Source organism: Cervus elaphus, chromosome 23 (genome assembly GCF_910594005.1).
Source record: "Cervus elaphus chromosome 23, mCerEla1.1, whole genome shotgun sequence".
NCBI classification, from domain to species: Eukaryota; Metazoa; Chordata; class Mammalia; order Artiodactyla; family Cervidae; genus Cervus; species Cervus elaphus.
The window spans coordinates 2,554,775-2,570,607 of NC_057837.1; the positions used below are offsets into that span (position 1 = coordinate 2,554,775).

Genomic DNA, 15,833 nt, shown 5'->3' on the forward strand with positions numbered 1-15,833 from the left:
ACTTTACTTCCATCACCAGTCACATCCACAACTGGGTGTTATTTTTGCTTTGGCTCTGTGTCTTCATTTTTTCTGGAGTTATTTCTCTACTTTTCTCCAGTAGCATATTGGGCACCCACCGACCTGGGGAGTTCATCTTTCAGTGTCCTATCTTTTTGCCTTTTCATGCTGTTCATGGGGTTCTCAAGGCAAGAATACTGAAGTGGTTTGCCATTCACTTTTCCAGTGGACCACATTTTGTCAGAACTCTCCACCATGACCCATCTGTCTTGGGTGGCCCTACAGGGCATGGCTCATAGTTTCATTGAGTTAGACAAGGCTGTGTGGTCTATGTGATCAGTTTGATTAGTTTTCTGTGATTGTGGTTTTCATTCTGTCTGCCCTCTGAGGGATAAGGATAAGAGGCTTATGGAATTTTCCTGATGGGAGAGACTGACTGAGGGGGTAACTGGGTCCTATTCTGATGGGCTGGCCAAGCTCAGTAAATCTTTAAACTGATTTTCTGTTGAAGGGTGGGACTCTGTTCCCTCCCTGTTGTTCTATCTGAGACCAAACTCTGGTGGAGATAATGCAGATAAGGGTGACCTCCTTCTAAAGGTCCCATGCACACACTGCTGCATTCAGTGCCCCCGACCCTGTAGCAGGCCACTGCTGACCTATGCCTCCACCAGAGAATCCTGGACACTCACAGGCAAGTCTGGCTCAGTCTCTTGTGGGGTCACTGCTCCTTTCTCCTGGGTCCTGGTGCACACAAGGTTTTGTTTGTGCCCTCCAAGAGTCTGTTTCCCCAGGCCTGTGGAAGTTCTGTAATCAAATCCCGCTGGCCTCCAAAGTCGAATTCACTGGGGGTTCTCAGCCCCTTTGCCAGATCCCCAGGTTGGGAAAATCTGTTGTGGGTCCTAGAACTTCCCTAACAGTGCGAGGATTTCTTTGGTATAATTGTTCCACAGTTTATGGGTCGTCTGCTCTGCAGCTGTATGGTGGGGTTAGGAGGCGGGGTGAGCTCCTTCAAGAGGGCGCATGCCACAGGCTGTGTGACCAGGTGGCTGTGCCCAGGGCCCCTGCGACAGGCCACTGCTGACCCCTACTCCACAGAGACTCAGACGCAGGTCTGGCTCAGTCTCTGCGGGGTCTCTGGGCCCTGGCGTGCACAAGGCTTTGTTTGAGCCCTCTGAGCATCTCCGGCAGGTATGGGATTTGTTTCTAAATGCTATTTCGCCCCTCCTACCATCTTAATGGGGCGTCTCCTTTGCCCTTGGATGTGGGGTATCTTTCTTTGGTGGGATCCAACATTCTCCTGTCGATGGATGTTCAGCAGCGAGTTGTTATTTTGGAGTTCTCCCAGAAGTTGAGTGCACACATCCTTCTACCCCACCGTCTTGCCAGCACAAAACTTGTCTTTCCCATTCCATTGTTTTCCTCTATTTCTTTGCATTGATCACCGAGGAAGGCTTTCTTATCTCTCCTTGTTATTCTTTGGAACTCTGCATTCAAAAGGGTATATTGTTCCTTTTCTCCTTTGCCTTTCACTTCTCTTCTTTTCTCAGCTATTTGTAAGGCCTCCTCAGACAGCCATTTTGCCTTTTTGCATTTCTTTTTCTTGGGGATGGTCTTGATCACTGCCTCTTGTATGATGTCACGAACCTCCGTCCATAGTACTTTAGGCACTCTGTCTATCAGATCTAATCCCTTGAATCTATTTGTCAAACACACAACTACATGTAAAATAGATAGCTAACAAGGACCTACTGTGTAGCACAGGGAACTCTACTCAGCATTCTGTAATAACCTATATGAGAAAAGAAACTGAAAAAGATTGGATAAATGTATATGTTTAACTGAATCTCTTCACTGTACACTTGAAACTAACACAACATTGTAAATCAGTTATACTCCAATAAAAATATTTAAAAGATCAATAAAGTACTTTTAAACCTTGAAAGTCTGAAAATTATATAAAAATTGTTCCTTAACTTTAGGTTAACTTGATGATAATCAAAAACATATAAGGTGTTACTAGATAATAATCCAGTAAAACAAACTATAGAATAATGAAATACATTAAGAAAACTAATAATAATATTATTAAGAGCAACTACGATTGTTGTACCAACTGTGGATCGAGTGCTTTACATCAGTGTCTCCTCTAATCTTTATGCAGTCTGATGAAACAGTTATTATTGCATTCATTCTTCAGATGAAGAAACTGAAGCTTTGATAAATAACGTGTGTTACGTGTGGTGCCACAGCTGGTTGGCACTGACACTAAGACTCGGCCTCAAATTGGCTTGATTCAGGGTCAAGTCCTTCTGCACCTCACAGCATCATCCTTCTAACGTATAGAAATATAAAGAACAGAAATATGCAAAATCATTGTTACACTGTTTGTCTTCAAAAGAGGAGAAACAATATAAATGACAAGAGTCAGAGACGTGAAGTTTCTTGAACACACACACATTCATCTGAAATGAGGGGTCAGTATGATTCCACTTATCATCCTTAAGGCTACTTCCCCAGCTTTTATGCAGATGCTCATCATTCATACAGACAAAATAAATTTGCCTCTAGTAACTCCCATGTTATTCCAGCAAAGTTTGTGGTAAAGTTTTAGTTGTTTTGACAGAAATGTGTTGATTCATATGTACCTGAATTTCTCTCTAAGGGTAGAGATCTCTGCTACCCCCGTTACATATGAGTCTTATGTCCCCTCAGTCATACTTGAGTTTAGTCTGGTCAACCAGTTGGCCCGCAGTAATTGGTCAACCAGTTGGTCAACCAGTAATTACCCTCTATCATAGTTTGATCCTACTATACATGAATGAGGAGTCTCTAATTTAAACACTTCAAGAGGAAACCAAGAATAGTTCAAGAGGGCAGACCTGCCTGAAGGCTTTGGAAAATCAAAAAGACTCTCAGTGAATATGTGTGTCCAGTTATTAGGCTGGACATAGTTTCAGATGAGCAGGATTATACATAGAAAACCCTAAAGATACCACCAGAAAATTACTAGAGCTAATCAATGAATTGAATAGAGTTGCAGGACACAAAATTAATACAAATCCCTTGTATTATACATAGAAAACCCTGAAGATGTCACCAGATGAGAAGTGGGGAATACCAACATTGCGTGTGGTTGTTAGCACCATCAAGAGATGCTAACCTTTAGTTGTACAACCCTTTTAAAGCAGTTATTCAGTCTCAACCACTTCTGTGGAATATACCCCCTTGAAATTCAAGTAGTTCATATCTGGCCGGGCAGGTTAAACTAGATATAAAATTGAAATTCAATAGTGATGGTCAGAGGTTTCAAAATCTTGGTCACAGACTATTGGTCATGGAAATCCAGTGTCACATTAAGAGCTTTAGTCTAAGAAGCCTGAGAATGTAAGTTCATATTCTGACTCTATCTGTGAACCTGTTTATTTTAGATATAAGTGAATACACTAGCCTGGATTATTTTGAGACCTCTTTCAGTGTCTCAGATCCTTTTTTTCCTGCCCAAAGCCTAGATGACCTACTTTAAGAAAAAGTCATCTGCCTCCAGAATAGCCCCTCACCAGAATATCAGTTCCACAAGAGGAAGGTGTCTGACTGCTTTCCCTTGCCTTCGTCCCCTCCCTGGAATGGCACCTTGCATAAAGTCATCCAAATTTCTGAACCTAAGACACTGCCGATTGAAAGGCACTACTGTTCTAAAAGAAAGAAAACTGCTTCCAGTGAATTATAAAATGCCATCAATTAAAGGATACTTTGCCATATTAGATATATTACAACGTGGGGGGAAATTCACCTTAAAACTAGTGAAAGTTTTTCATCTACTCCTGTTCTTGCATTCTCCTTTCCACCTTCTAAACAAACTATTTAAAAAAATACACTTAATTTTTATGGCTCTGTTCACCTCCCTCAGAAATATTTTCAGTGGTTTTTTTTTCTTTTGGCTTTGTTTTTGTAGTAAAGGTCCCTTATGCTCAGTGTAGTGATGTTGGATTTGTGTTGACCTTATCTTATGGCCTGTGGCTGTCTCCTGTTCCTGGCTAGTTTTTAGGCAAATTTCTGGGAGCCCCTGCAGGATGGGCATCATGGGAATACAGATCTCATACCAACCAGTATGTGGCTAATTTTCCAACAGGCGATCCTTTTTCCACTGACAGCCTTGGGTGGATACCAGAGTTCTTGTAATTTCCTGAACCCACGGATCGAATAATGGCATCTCTGCCTCTCTACTTAGCTCAGTCCAGGCTCCTGGGGTACCAGCCTGATATAGCACCCACTTCCTGCTCCCTCCCCACCATGAACCCCAGGAATAACTTCAGAGTCTTTTAAACCTAAGCCAGATTTGGCAAATGATTTACAGAAGCAGTAAATCCTTCCAAGTTCTTTCTTTTCTGTATCACACCACTCCCAGCCACAAGTCATCATGTCCATAAAATTCAAGTGGACATTTTTTACTCTTTTTCAGAATTATCAAATGTATTTTCCTTCTCTTGTATCTTATTTTCTCTGGGTGTCATAGAATATCAAAATATCCTTTTATGAGTCACAGGTCTTCCTGAGATGTTTGAGGCTTTTAATTTTTAGGGTTATTGTATATACTAGGATAGAAGTAATCATTCACATAAGAAAAGCTTGTAAGGGTTAAGCATGTAAAAACCATGCTAACAATGATTTACTGTGTAACACAAGAACAGTGTTTTATATCTGTAATGACCTGTAATGGAAAATAATCAGTATATATTTATACACATGACTGAGTCACTTTGCTGTAACCTGAAACACAATGTTTTAAACCAACTATATTCAATAAAAAAATCATGCTTGGTGCAGGAGAAATAACAAGACATCCTCCTGGACCTTGACTAGATAAGAGTTCATTGAGGGTTTAATTTGAAAAAAGTTGCTTTTTAAAACATTCCCGTTTTCATTTAGCTTCCTTCCCGTCTAGAAGTGCTTCTGTTCTACCCAAGATTACAGAGGAGGCCTGACCCCTTGGTGTTAAGTTAGCTTCATGAATTTTCCTTTTGTCTTTCCCACAGCTGAGCAAGAGGAGGAAGCTCACCCTGAATACAAATATGGAAATGAACTTTCTGCAGATGACTTGGGTCACAAGGAAGCTATTGCCAATAGTGTCAAGAAGGTCAGAGTCTCGGTGCTCTTTGTTTTCATGACTTCCAAGAGATGGCAGCTGGTAGTTATGCCATTTCAGAAATGTGAGAGCCACAAGAGAATAAGGTAGCCTGTAATTCCCCTTCTCAGTTGGGAAGCCAGAATCAATATCCGACCTCGAGGCATGCACAATACAATGACTCTTCGGTCATGCCTAGTGTTGACCCCTACCTCTTTGGCCCGTGTCCTTCAAATGTTATTTATTTCCTTATGACACGTGAGCAGGAAGACAGCAACAGCACCCTAACAGCAAAGGTGATGCTGTTCAGATCATTGAGAGAATGACCCTGATCATCCCAGCAAGCCCTCGTTAGAAAGTCAGTGCTACCCACTGGAGGTCTCATCTCCCTCCTAACATAGAATAAGCACCAGTTTATTAATCACCTTTGTGTGTGTGTGTGTGTGTGTGTGTGTGTGTGTGTTATGGAAACATTTACGGTCTGCTCCCTTAGCACCTTTCAAGTATGCGTGCGTGCTAAGTCACTTCGTCCTATCCGACTCCTCACAACCCCGATGGACTTTAGTCCAGCAGGCTCCTCTGTGGATGGATTCTCCAGGCAAGAATATGGAGTGGGTTGCCATTTCCTCCTTCAGGGGATCTTCCTGACCCAGGGATCGAACCTGTGTCTCTTATGTCTCCTGTATTGGCAGGCAGATTCACCACTCGCACCACCTGGGATGGAATATAGTATTGTCAACTCTCGTCACCATGCTGCCCGTGACATCCCCAGGGCTTACTCATCTTATAACTGGAAGTTTGTACCCTTTGACGTCTCATTCCCCAACCCCCACTGGGGCCTGGCAAAGTGGTTGATTTTTAATACTAGTGAGTGATAGAGTAAGAAGACGCAGAGTGTCCACTGGATCGCTAGCCTGGGAGTCATGGTAACCTTGGAAAGAGGAGTTTCGGGGCAGTTAGGGACCCCTTGAACAGACACATCTGAATGAGGAGAAGCAATACTTTTGAGCAGTTTTGCTGTGAGGGGAGCTGGTGGTTAAAGGGAACCCAGGAGTCCAGAGAGAGTTAATTCTAGGATAAATAAATCCAGGGTGATGACTGAATCCTTTGACATGGTCTTTGATGGGAGCAGTAGTACTTAATCATTAAAGACAATGAATGAAAATGCAAGTAGGTGTATACAGTAGGTGCTAAGAAAACGGGAGCAAATTTATCTGCTGAGCAAAGCCAGGAGAATACTACTGTTACGCTTACCTTTTCTGATATAGAGGATTGCAGCTACTTTCAGATTATTAGATGCCTACTAAAACTCATTATCCTGCCTTGATCAGCACCCAGATATGAGTGTTGACTTGCTCAAGAGTGATTCTTTACATACCAGAGGAGGTGGTCACATCGATTATTTCCCAAGCCCCATCACTAGACCACTAACTAAATTACCTTAAGAAAGCACTGAGATAGGTGAAGGCTATCAGCCAAAATGGAGATAAGCATTAAGATGAGCTTTTCTGGTGTGGAAGAGAGTTACGCCATGGTACCCTGTCAGTTCTCACTGTATCTGTGGCTTTATGTTACCAGTAATGTCCTATCTTAACAGATAAATAGAGCAGCAGGCGTACAGAGAACTATCTAACACATTTGAATATCCACAGGTATGGGGCTAGTAAACTTGAAGTTGCACCCTTTAGAGAAGTAAATTATTTTCTTTCTCTAATTTAGGCTTCAGATGACCTTGAACATGAAAACAGCAAAAAGGTAACAGAACAATTCCATTGTGCATTTTGTTTTCATTATGAGAAACCATGTGGTCATTCAATATTGAACAGGTTTTACTAAGTGCGGTTTATTCGGTCTTCTCCCACCCACTGCCCATGAAATATCAGACTATTTATAGGGATAATATTTACATGCTCAGTGCATCTACTTGTAAGAGTCTTCAAAAGAAAAAGTTAACCACGTGACGAAATGATTATATTCTGATAGAATCACAAAACCTAGGGCAGACAAATAAGATGATTTTTCTAAAAATAAGTGTTTAGGCATTTAGGTATTTTCTTAGTTAGCGTTTGAGATTTCATTCCTAGACAGTGGACAAAGGCATGTATAATTCTTCTACTGTATGTTTATTGATAGTTAGTAATGCCAGTACCGTAAGCTGGGTACCAGGCTGATTCCCTGGATGACAACCTCATTACTGTCAGTCATCATAGGTAGCAAGGATTACAGTCCGACCCGCTAACTAACTGCATGAGAAGGCTGAGGCCTTAAAGATGATCATAACTTGGTCACAGCCACTTAGCTAACAAATATCAGTGATCAAAGATCAGCTTATCTTTGTTGACCCCAATATCTTAAGAAATTCTAGTAGAAGAGAATTTCACAAATATCTTAGGAGAAGACTGGGATCAGACTTAACCAGAATTATTCCAAACTTTAGACAGTAAGAATATTGGGTTTTCCTTCAAATAAGATAGGACCCCATAGATAAGAAGATAACCCTTTCTGAAGCCCTGATGTGGGAATCAAATGATAAAGTAAATTTCTGCCTCTGGCTGCCAACAGTTTCAAAACTGCAACACGCCGTGTGCTTTTATTAAAAGGACCACTTTGATCATGAGCTGTGAAGAGGATATAACAAACTAAAAATATTACTTTACTTCCCTTACGATAAAGTCAACATTAAGTTAATGTCAAATAAAACTCCTAGAATGGATACAATGTGAAATTGACTAATAGCCTTTCAGAACACCAATATAATTGGAACAAAGACCTTTCCGTTTTGCTATCATATGAATTTCCTGACCTATAGGTCATTTTTATTTTCAGATTAAATGATTATATGCTCCTAGTCTAGGAATGAACTTTCAAATTTTAACTGGGGACATTTGAAAACATGATTTTTAAAAATCTCAACAAGTTACATTATTTGGTTATTTATTGGGTTTTATTGGTGAGATCAGTTTGATGGTCTAAAATGTTATCAGGCAAACAAAATGGCCTGGCCATTTTTTTCAACCAATGAATTGACTGATATGAGTCAACAGTTTACTCACCCTTGAGTACTGATCTCAACTAAATATTGATCACTTCTGAAGGTGTGATTTTTGCTGTTGTTGATTGTGTTACTTTTGTCCTGATTTACAAGGAAACAAACTTAAATAATGTGTTTCTGTTTGCCTGTATGCAAAATAATACAATTTTAATAGGTGCTGTGTAGTGGATTATCACATTAGTTTAAGAATAAGCTTTTTTTAAAATACCACAAACCATTTATGTATGTAACTTGGTTTCCAAAAGTGTTAAGTAGGTATGGTCCCCAGACCAGCCACTTGAGAGCTAGTTAGAAATGCCAATTCTCAGGTTTCACAGCAGACTACCTTTTTCAGAAACTCTGAGGGCGAGGCCCTGGAATCTGATTTAACAAGCTTACCTGTACACTAAAATGGAAGGATCTCTGTTTTTTAATTTATTTCGCAACTTGTGAAATTATGAATTATACCTTTTATACATATTCCATAGCATTGCTCTGAACTTCAATATAGTTTCTGGAATAAAGTCCTTTGAAAATCTAAAAAAATGTCCCCAAAGTGTAAGATAAGCTTCATATGTTACTATTATCTCTATTTGTATTATTTGGGGCCACAATAGACATTAACTTTTTTTTTTTTTTGACCACTCCTCAAGGCATGTGAATTCTTAGTTCCCTGACCAAGGATGGAACCCATGATCCTCGTGTTAGGAGCATGGAGTCACTGGACTGCCGGGGAAGTCCTGACATTAACTTTTAAAATTATCCTATGTTGGGACTTCCCCGGCAGTCCAGTGGTTAAGACCCCACACTTCCCTAGTACCGAGTGTGGGTTCGATCCCCGGTTAGGGAGCTAAGATGCCACATGCCTTGTGGCCAAAACACCAAAACATAAAACAGGCAATATTGTAACAACTTCGTTAAAGACTTTAAAAATGGCCCACATCAAGAAAATCTTTAAATAAATTAAAAGCTCTTTTTAAAAATTATGTTTTATTTAACATAATTGAGGAAGAGAAAAATCTTTTATCTTTGGATCTGTGTGCTGATTTTCTCTAGTAAGGAAGTTTGTAGGGGCTTCCCAGGTGGCTCAGTGGTAAAGAATCCACCTGCCCGTGCAGGAAACCCAGGAGACCCAGATTTGATCCCTGGGTCAGGAGAATCCCCTGGAGGAGGATATGGTAGCCCACTCCAGTATTCTGGCTGCGAGAATGCCGTAGGCAGAGGAGCCTGGCAAGCTACAGTCCACGGGATCACAGTCAGGCGTGACTGAGCAACTGAGTGCACACTCACACAAGGCAGTTTGTGGCCTAAATCTGAGAGTCCTGACGTCACTGATGTGTGTATTCCCTTTGTTGTGCTCGTAGGGCCTGGTTACCGTAGAAGATGAGCAGGCGTGGATGGCATCTTATAAATACGTGGGTGCTACCACTAATATCCATCCGTATTTGTCCACAATGATCAACTATGCACAGCCTGTAAAGTTTCAAGGTTTCCATGTGGCTGAAGGTAACACCAAAGGTTAAATGCTGTTGCCTTTTCTGTCTGCTTTTCTTTCATCGTGCTGTGATCTGACTCGCTGCCATTCCCTTTCCTGGACACATGGACTGTTGCATTTCACCTTATTTTTGTTGCACCGAACACACAGGTCCTTGGCTCGTGGGGGCCTTGTGTTGTCATTTCCAGCGTCGTCCACAAGGTGGCTCTGAGAGCCTGGATTTGGGAGCACTCCAAGCACATAACCTCTTGCATTAGATACACTTTGGAAGACCCATTTGAGTCAAAACCTGGTCTCTTAAAAACATAGCAAGTGATATTTTAAAACTTCGTATAATTATTTCTGGACTGGAGAAGAGATAGTCCTCACTGAAAATACATATCCCAGGGGTGGCTGTGAATGTCAGTTGCTATACACATAACTGACTCCAAATTTAATTCATCACACTTTTCTTAAGTCAGCCATCTCCATCATCAGAATATTAATGAAAGTAGGAGCTACTGATATCATGATGGAGCATCTGCCTCCAAAGCCTCATGATTCCAAGTGTAATTATATTTATCACTTGTCTTTTGTGAGTCTCATGGCAGAGTTTCTAAGTGCATCTTTGCTTTTCTTTACAGAACGCAATATTCATTATAACATGTCTTCTTTTAATGAGTCGGTCGGTCTAGGCTACTTGAAGACACACGCCATTGAATTTGTGAAGTATCCTTATGTATTAAGTGGAATAAATGGTTGGTGAACTTTGAGTTTGGCAGGAATCTCTAAAACAGAAAGATGGCTAATATATTATTGTGGTTGTAGAGCTAGTAAAATAAAGTATGTGAAAGACCGCAGCAGCAGGGAAAACCTGCCCAAATGCGAACTGTTTTTATAATTCACACCATGAACTATGGTTTTTCTCCTTAGTGTCCTTTATACATGTGAAATCCGTTCTCTATTGTCACATGTTTTTGTCAGTGTTGATCTCAATCTTCATTGCTTTAGCTCTTTGTTATTTATTTATCACTGCTGGGATCCTCTTTTCCATTTTCCTTAATACATTACACAGTTATAACAAACGGCAAATGAGTCGCATTTACCCCAAGGGAGGCCGAGTCGATTCCAGTAATTACATGCCTCAGATTTTCTGGAACGCTGGCTGCCAGATGGTTTCGCTGAACTATCAAACCCCAGGTAGGAACTGATGTCCAGTGACCTCGAATTCCATGAGAATATTTTGACAGGATGGTGCCAAGAGTTGCTGTCAGTTGACTGTGGGCATTTTTCAAAGGAAGCAGACATATGGCGAAACAACATGTTGTTGGATATATAGAATGGTGAGAAATTGAAAGCTCAAAGTAGAGCAATAAAACAATAGTAGAAGATAATAGAGTTGATTTCAATTGAATTTCCTTTTGAAAATGCCGTGACTAATCTGCTAAACATTGTCCCTTTTTCCACAATATGTCTAGTTTTTCTTCTTTTTGGATCGAACTTATCTTCTTGTCCAGAGACAGAATGAAATGAGAAGTATTTGAGGATCTTTGTATAGTAACTGTGACTCATTTCTCTTTGGGAAAGTAGCCTTCCCACTGTTGGCATTCATCAGCAAATCAGCAGCATAGCAGAATCTCACCATAAAGATGGAGAGTATTATGGAGTAGATTCTGCTAAAATGGTGTTTAAGGAGTCCTATACTCTTGGAGGTACTAATGTGTAACTTATTCCTCTGAAGTGTACTCTGGCCAGGTTCCAATATATAATAATTTTTTTTTTCCTGCAAGGAGAGCAGTCAATTTTGATGAAAGCATAAATAAAATCTTTAAAGTTATCAAAATTTGCTTAAGAGCCTAGGATCACAATATGAAGATGAAAGACAGAAAAAAATAGTCTCTAGTTACTCACGTGAAACAGGTGAGAAATAGGCCACAAAATCTATTCACCGCAGCATGGTCCTTTTTTTAAAAAAAATTAATTAAGTTATTTTCACTGGAGGCTAATTACTTTACAATATTGTGGTGGTTTTTGCCATGCATTGACATGAATGTACATGGATGTACGTGTGTCCCCATCCTGAACCCCCCTCCCACCTCCCTCCCCATCCCATCCCTCTGGGTCGTCCCAGTGCACCGGCTTCAGGGCACTCAAAGCATGGTCCTTTAAAATGGTTGGGGGAAAAAAATCCCTTTTGTTCTGTTCTTTTCCTCTATGAGGGTATCCCCCATGTTTCCCAGTTTAGGGCTTTTTTTTTTTTTTCCCAAGCCAATCCACCATACTTTGTAAATCTGAATACACCTTGCTCCCTGTGGTCTGGACTGACTGAAAGGTCCTGTAACTTGCGTCCCTTTGGCACGGATGTGGCCTGGCTGTGTTTCCCACCCTCGTGACCAGGAACTGAAGTCAGATTTCTGCTCAGCACCCCTCTTGCTGCTCACTGTGCTAAGCTGTGACCAGGAATCGTCACGATCCTGGAGTGTTTCTAATAGAAACAAAAAGGATTAAAAGGCACTGCTGATTTTACTTATTTAAAAAGATGTCAAGTTGTATTCTTTGCTGTCAGTGAGACCATTATGTAGATTAGATGATCCAAAGGCAGTTTATTCTCTAGGCCAGCTTACGTTTTATTCTATAATGTAAGGTTTAATCATAGTACTCATCAGGAGGCCCCCCTCCCCTTTTTTTTTGCTGATGAAAAGAAAGAAGATTTTGTTTGCCTGCAAGAAAAAGTCATAACCATGCTCTGCTAGTGTAGACCACACTAGAATAATTCTTTTTAAGTCACACATTTTTTTATATGATACTTACCTAGTTTCATTTTGATTCGTTTTAATTGAGTTATACGTTCGTACAACCCTATTGGATTTCTCCAGCATACCCTCCCTCTGGGTCATAAGGCATGTCTTCTCTAACTATATATACATCAGCTTAGACATCTGTACTCTCAACACTAATTCAACAGTCCTATGACTCATATATTGAATCCAAATTTGGGAGCAATGCCAACATGATCTCTATGAATGCACATTTTTTGTTTATTTTAAACTGAAGGTCATTTAAACATGGAAAAGAGAGTTGTATGCCTCTCTCTGTAAACAGATCCGGAAGTACCTTGTAGTATTAAAAAAAGACCTATCAGCTTGGGATCAGTATCTGCTTTCCATTATTTAAAATCACCCCATCAAAATCTTCTTTGTCCAGGAAGATGAAGTGCTAAATTATTTTTGTCTCTTGACAGATTTAGCGATGCAATTGAATCAGGGGAAATTTGAGTATAATGGATCATGCGGGTAAGTAATGTGATTTAAACTGTTGTCACCGTGTTCCACACTCCATACTACAGCCGTAATGAAACCGTGTCATTTTAAATTAGAGGTTGGTGAATTTAAGTGAGGTTTGAGGGATGGGATAGAAACAAATGAAATCCCCAGGTAAGTTACATCTGCAATATACATTCTTCATCAACCACGTTTCATTAAGCAGATTAAAAAAAAAAATTTAACCACTAGGTAAGCAGTTTATTATACACCAGAATTTAATGCTCTCACTTTAAATTCAATAGTGGAGGCCTTTATAACTAGGACAGATAATGATCCCTGCTCATTTGGACATCAGCAAGAGGGACAAAGATAGTAAATATGTGTATCCTACACAGTACAGATAAAGGAATGAAGTTGATTTAGTATGTAATGAAGTCCTCAATGTTAAGTGGAATTTATTTCAGCTAGGAAGACAGTTGTATCCTCTATTAATTTTTTTCTTGTCTTGTAAATAGTAGTTACCAAAAAATAATGCTATGAGTGTTGCTCAAGGTACTTAAATAGTGCTCCCTAAAATCTGTGAACCAAGTAGTGAAATAGGAAATCTTAATTTCACTGAAATGCTGGAAAGTTAAATTGAAAAAAATGAAATTGAGGAAAGTTCTATGGAAGAACTTTCTTGTAGTTCTTGTATAGGCATTCTGTACAAGTTCTATACAAGAAAAAAAACTGTGGCCTTTTTTTTTTTTTCCCTCCATGCAGATGTCCCCAAGTGGTACTGCAGGTAAATGATCTCAAACCATTACCCAAAGCCCTCTAGACTAATTGAGCAGAATTTCTTCCCACCACACTACTGTCAGGATGCTCTTGGCCTCCCTGGTTGGATACATAATGTCCCATGTTGGATACTAAAAACAGCCCATCACAATAAAATTTTCAGCACTTGTGGATTCAGAATGCCTACTCCCACCTCTTCCTACACCCACAGGTGACAGCCCTGTTACCCAAGTCACCCACCTTCAGTATACAGGGCATTTGCCTCTGCTGTGTGTTTTGAAGGAAATGCAAATTGTATACCTTAAACTATTGAAGTGTTATATTTCATTTAGGTTGGTGCAAAAGTAATTGAAGTTTTGCATTGTTGAACTTTGCCATTTGATACTAGATACATTCTTAAGTAAATCCGGTTATGTTATACATCATTAATGCACATTTCTCACTTTATGTTTTTTTCCTAATGACTTATTACTTGCTGTTTATTTTATATTTATTTTAGACTATAGAAATGATGTTAGACAAAAAGCCAATTTGAGTGACTTTTTTATTCAAGTTCAAAATGTGTTGGAAAACAGTGAAGACAACTCGCAACATCAACAATGCATTTGGCCCGGGAGCTGCTAACGAACAAGGAGGGTGGTCATGGTTCAAAAGTTCTGCAAAGGAGACGAGAGCAATGAGCAGCATCGTGGCTGGCCATCAGAAGTTGCCAGCAACCAACTCAGAGCAATCATCAAAGCAGATCCTCTTGCAACTACACAAGAAGTTGGCAGAAGGACTCGTTGTCGACCATTCTGTGGCCATCTGACGTCTGAAGCAACTTGGAAAGGTGATAGAGTTCGATAAGTGGGTACCTCAGGAGCTAACTTAAAGTCAGAAAACATCGTTGTTTTGAAGTGTTGTCTTCTCTTACTGTATACAACAACAGCGAACTCTCTCTCAATCGGATTGTGACATGCAATGAGAAGTGGATTTTACGTGACAACTGGCGACAACCAGCTCAGTGGCTGGACTGAGAGAAGCCCAGAAGCACTTCCCAAAGCCAAACTTGCACCAAAAAAAAACCAGGGTCACTGTTTGGTGGTCTGCTCCCCGTCTGAGCCACTACAGCTTTCTGAATCCCAGCAAAACCATTACATCTGAGAAGTATGCTCAGCAAATCGATGAGATGCACTGAAAACTGCAATGTCTGCATCCAGCCCTGGTCATTAGAGAGGCCTCAGTTCTTCTCCACGACAACGCCCGACTGCATGTCTCACAACCAATGCTTCAAAAGTTGAACGAATTGGGCTACGAAGTTTTGCCTCATCCACCATATGCATTTGACCTCTCGCCAACCAACTACCACTTCTTCAAGCATCTGAACAACTTTTGGCAGGGAAAATCCTTCCACAACCAGCAGGAGGCAGAAAATGCTTTCCAAGACTTTGTCAAATCTTGAAACATGATTTCTATGCTATAAGAATGAACAAACTTGTTTTTCATTGGCAAAAATGTGTTGATTATAATGGTTCCTACTTTGATTAATAAAGATGTGTTTGAGTAGCGTTATAATGATTTAAAATCCACGGTCCAAAACCGTAATTACTTTTGTACCAACCTACTATCTCTCAATAAAACAGGGGAGAAAAAAAAAATTAAAATTATAGTTCCAAAGAAAACAATCCAATACATGTTTAGAGTATTTTTAAGCTGCCTTGTTATTTGGTGCCAAACATTGAGAACCAGGAGACTGTGTACATAAATTGATGGGTGGGCCCCCAGTGGGGGCTGAGGCCCTGGGGGCAGCCGTGGTGGAGGGCATAAGAGCCCTTGGCACTGGCCCGACCCAGGTCTTCCACAGGCTGATGTTGCCCTGGGCAGGTAGACAAGGCCCTGAATCTCAATTTCCTGCTGATAATATGAAGCCAGTTCAGTGAGTTTGAACTGAGTGTATGTATTTGATGTCCTTTACGAGCTGCAAATTTCTGTGGAAAAGTGAGGTTAAAGAGAAGCTTCAGCCCATATGGCTGATGACAGGCAGAGATCACAGGCTGTTGAAAGAGCCTCTTTTCACAGCAGTCCTGTGAGGAGCCTGCGGGGCGAGGTAGGGTGGGCAGAGCGGTCCTGTGGTCCACACCGACTCTGACCCTCCCAGAGCCTTCACCTGGCTTAGGACACGCTTTT

The 15,833-nt window shown here is 40.6% G+C and overlaps 1 protein-coding gene across 9 annotated transcripts in view; it reads left to right on the forward strand.

Moving 5' to 3' along the window:
- The window catches only part of PLCB4 (phospholipase C beta 4), a 452,949-nt gene that overhangs the window by 366,143 nt on the left and 70,973 nt on the right, over positions 1–15,833 (forward strand). For 7 of the 9 annotated variants that reach the window (XM_043883530.1, XM_043883532.1, XM_043883529.1 and 4 more), the window contains 6 exons: positions 5,034–5,134; positions 6,842–6,877; positions 9,518–9,659; positions 10,272–10,356; positions 10,703–10,827; positions 12,869–12,920. In XM_043883530.1, coding sequence (XP_043739465.1) covers positions 5,034–5,134; positions 6,842–6,877; positions 9,518–9,659; positions 10,272–10,356; positions 10,703–10,827; positions 12,869–12,920 — 541 coding nt within the window. The remainder of the gene's footprint in view (positions 1–5,033; positions 5,135–6,841; positions 6,878–9,517; positions 9,660–10,271; positions 10,357–10,702; positions 10,828–12,868; positions 12,921–15,833) is intronic. The other 2 variants (XM_043883535.1, XM_043883537.1) reach the window with 1 other exon arrangement.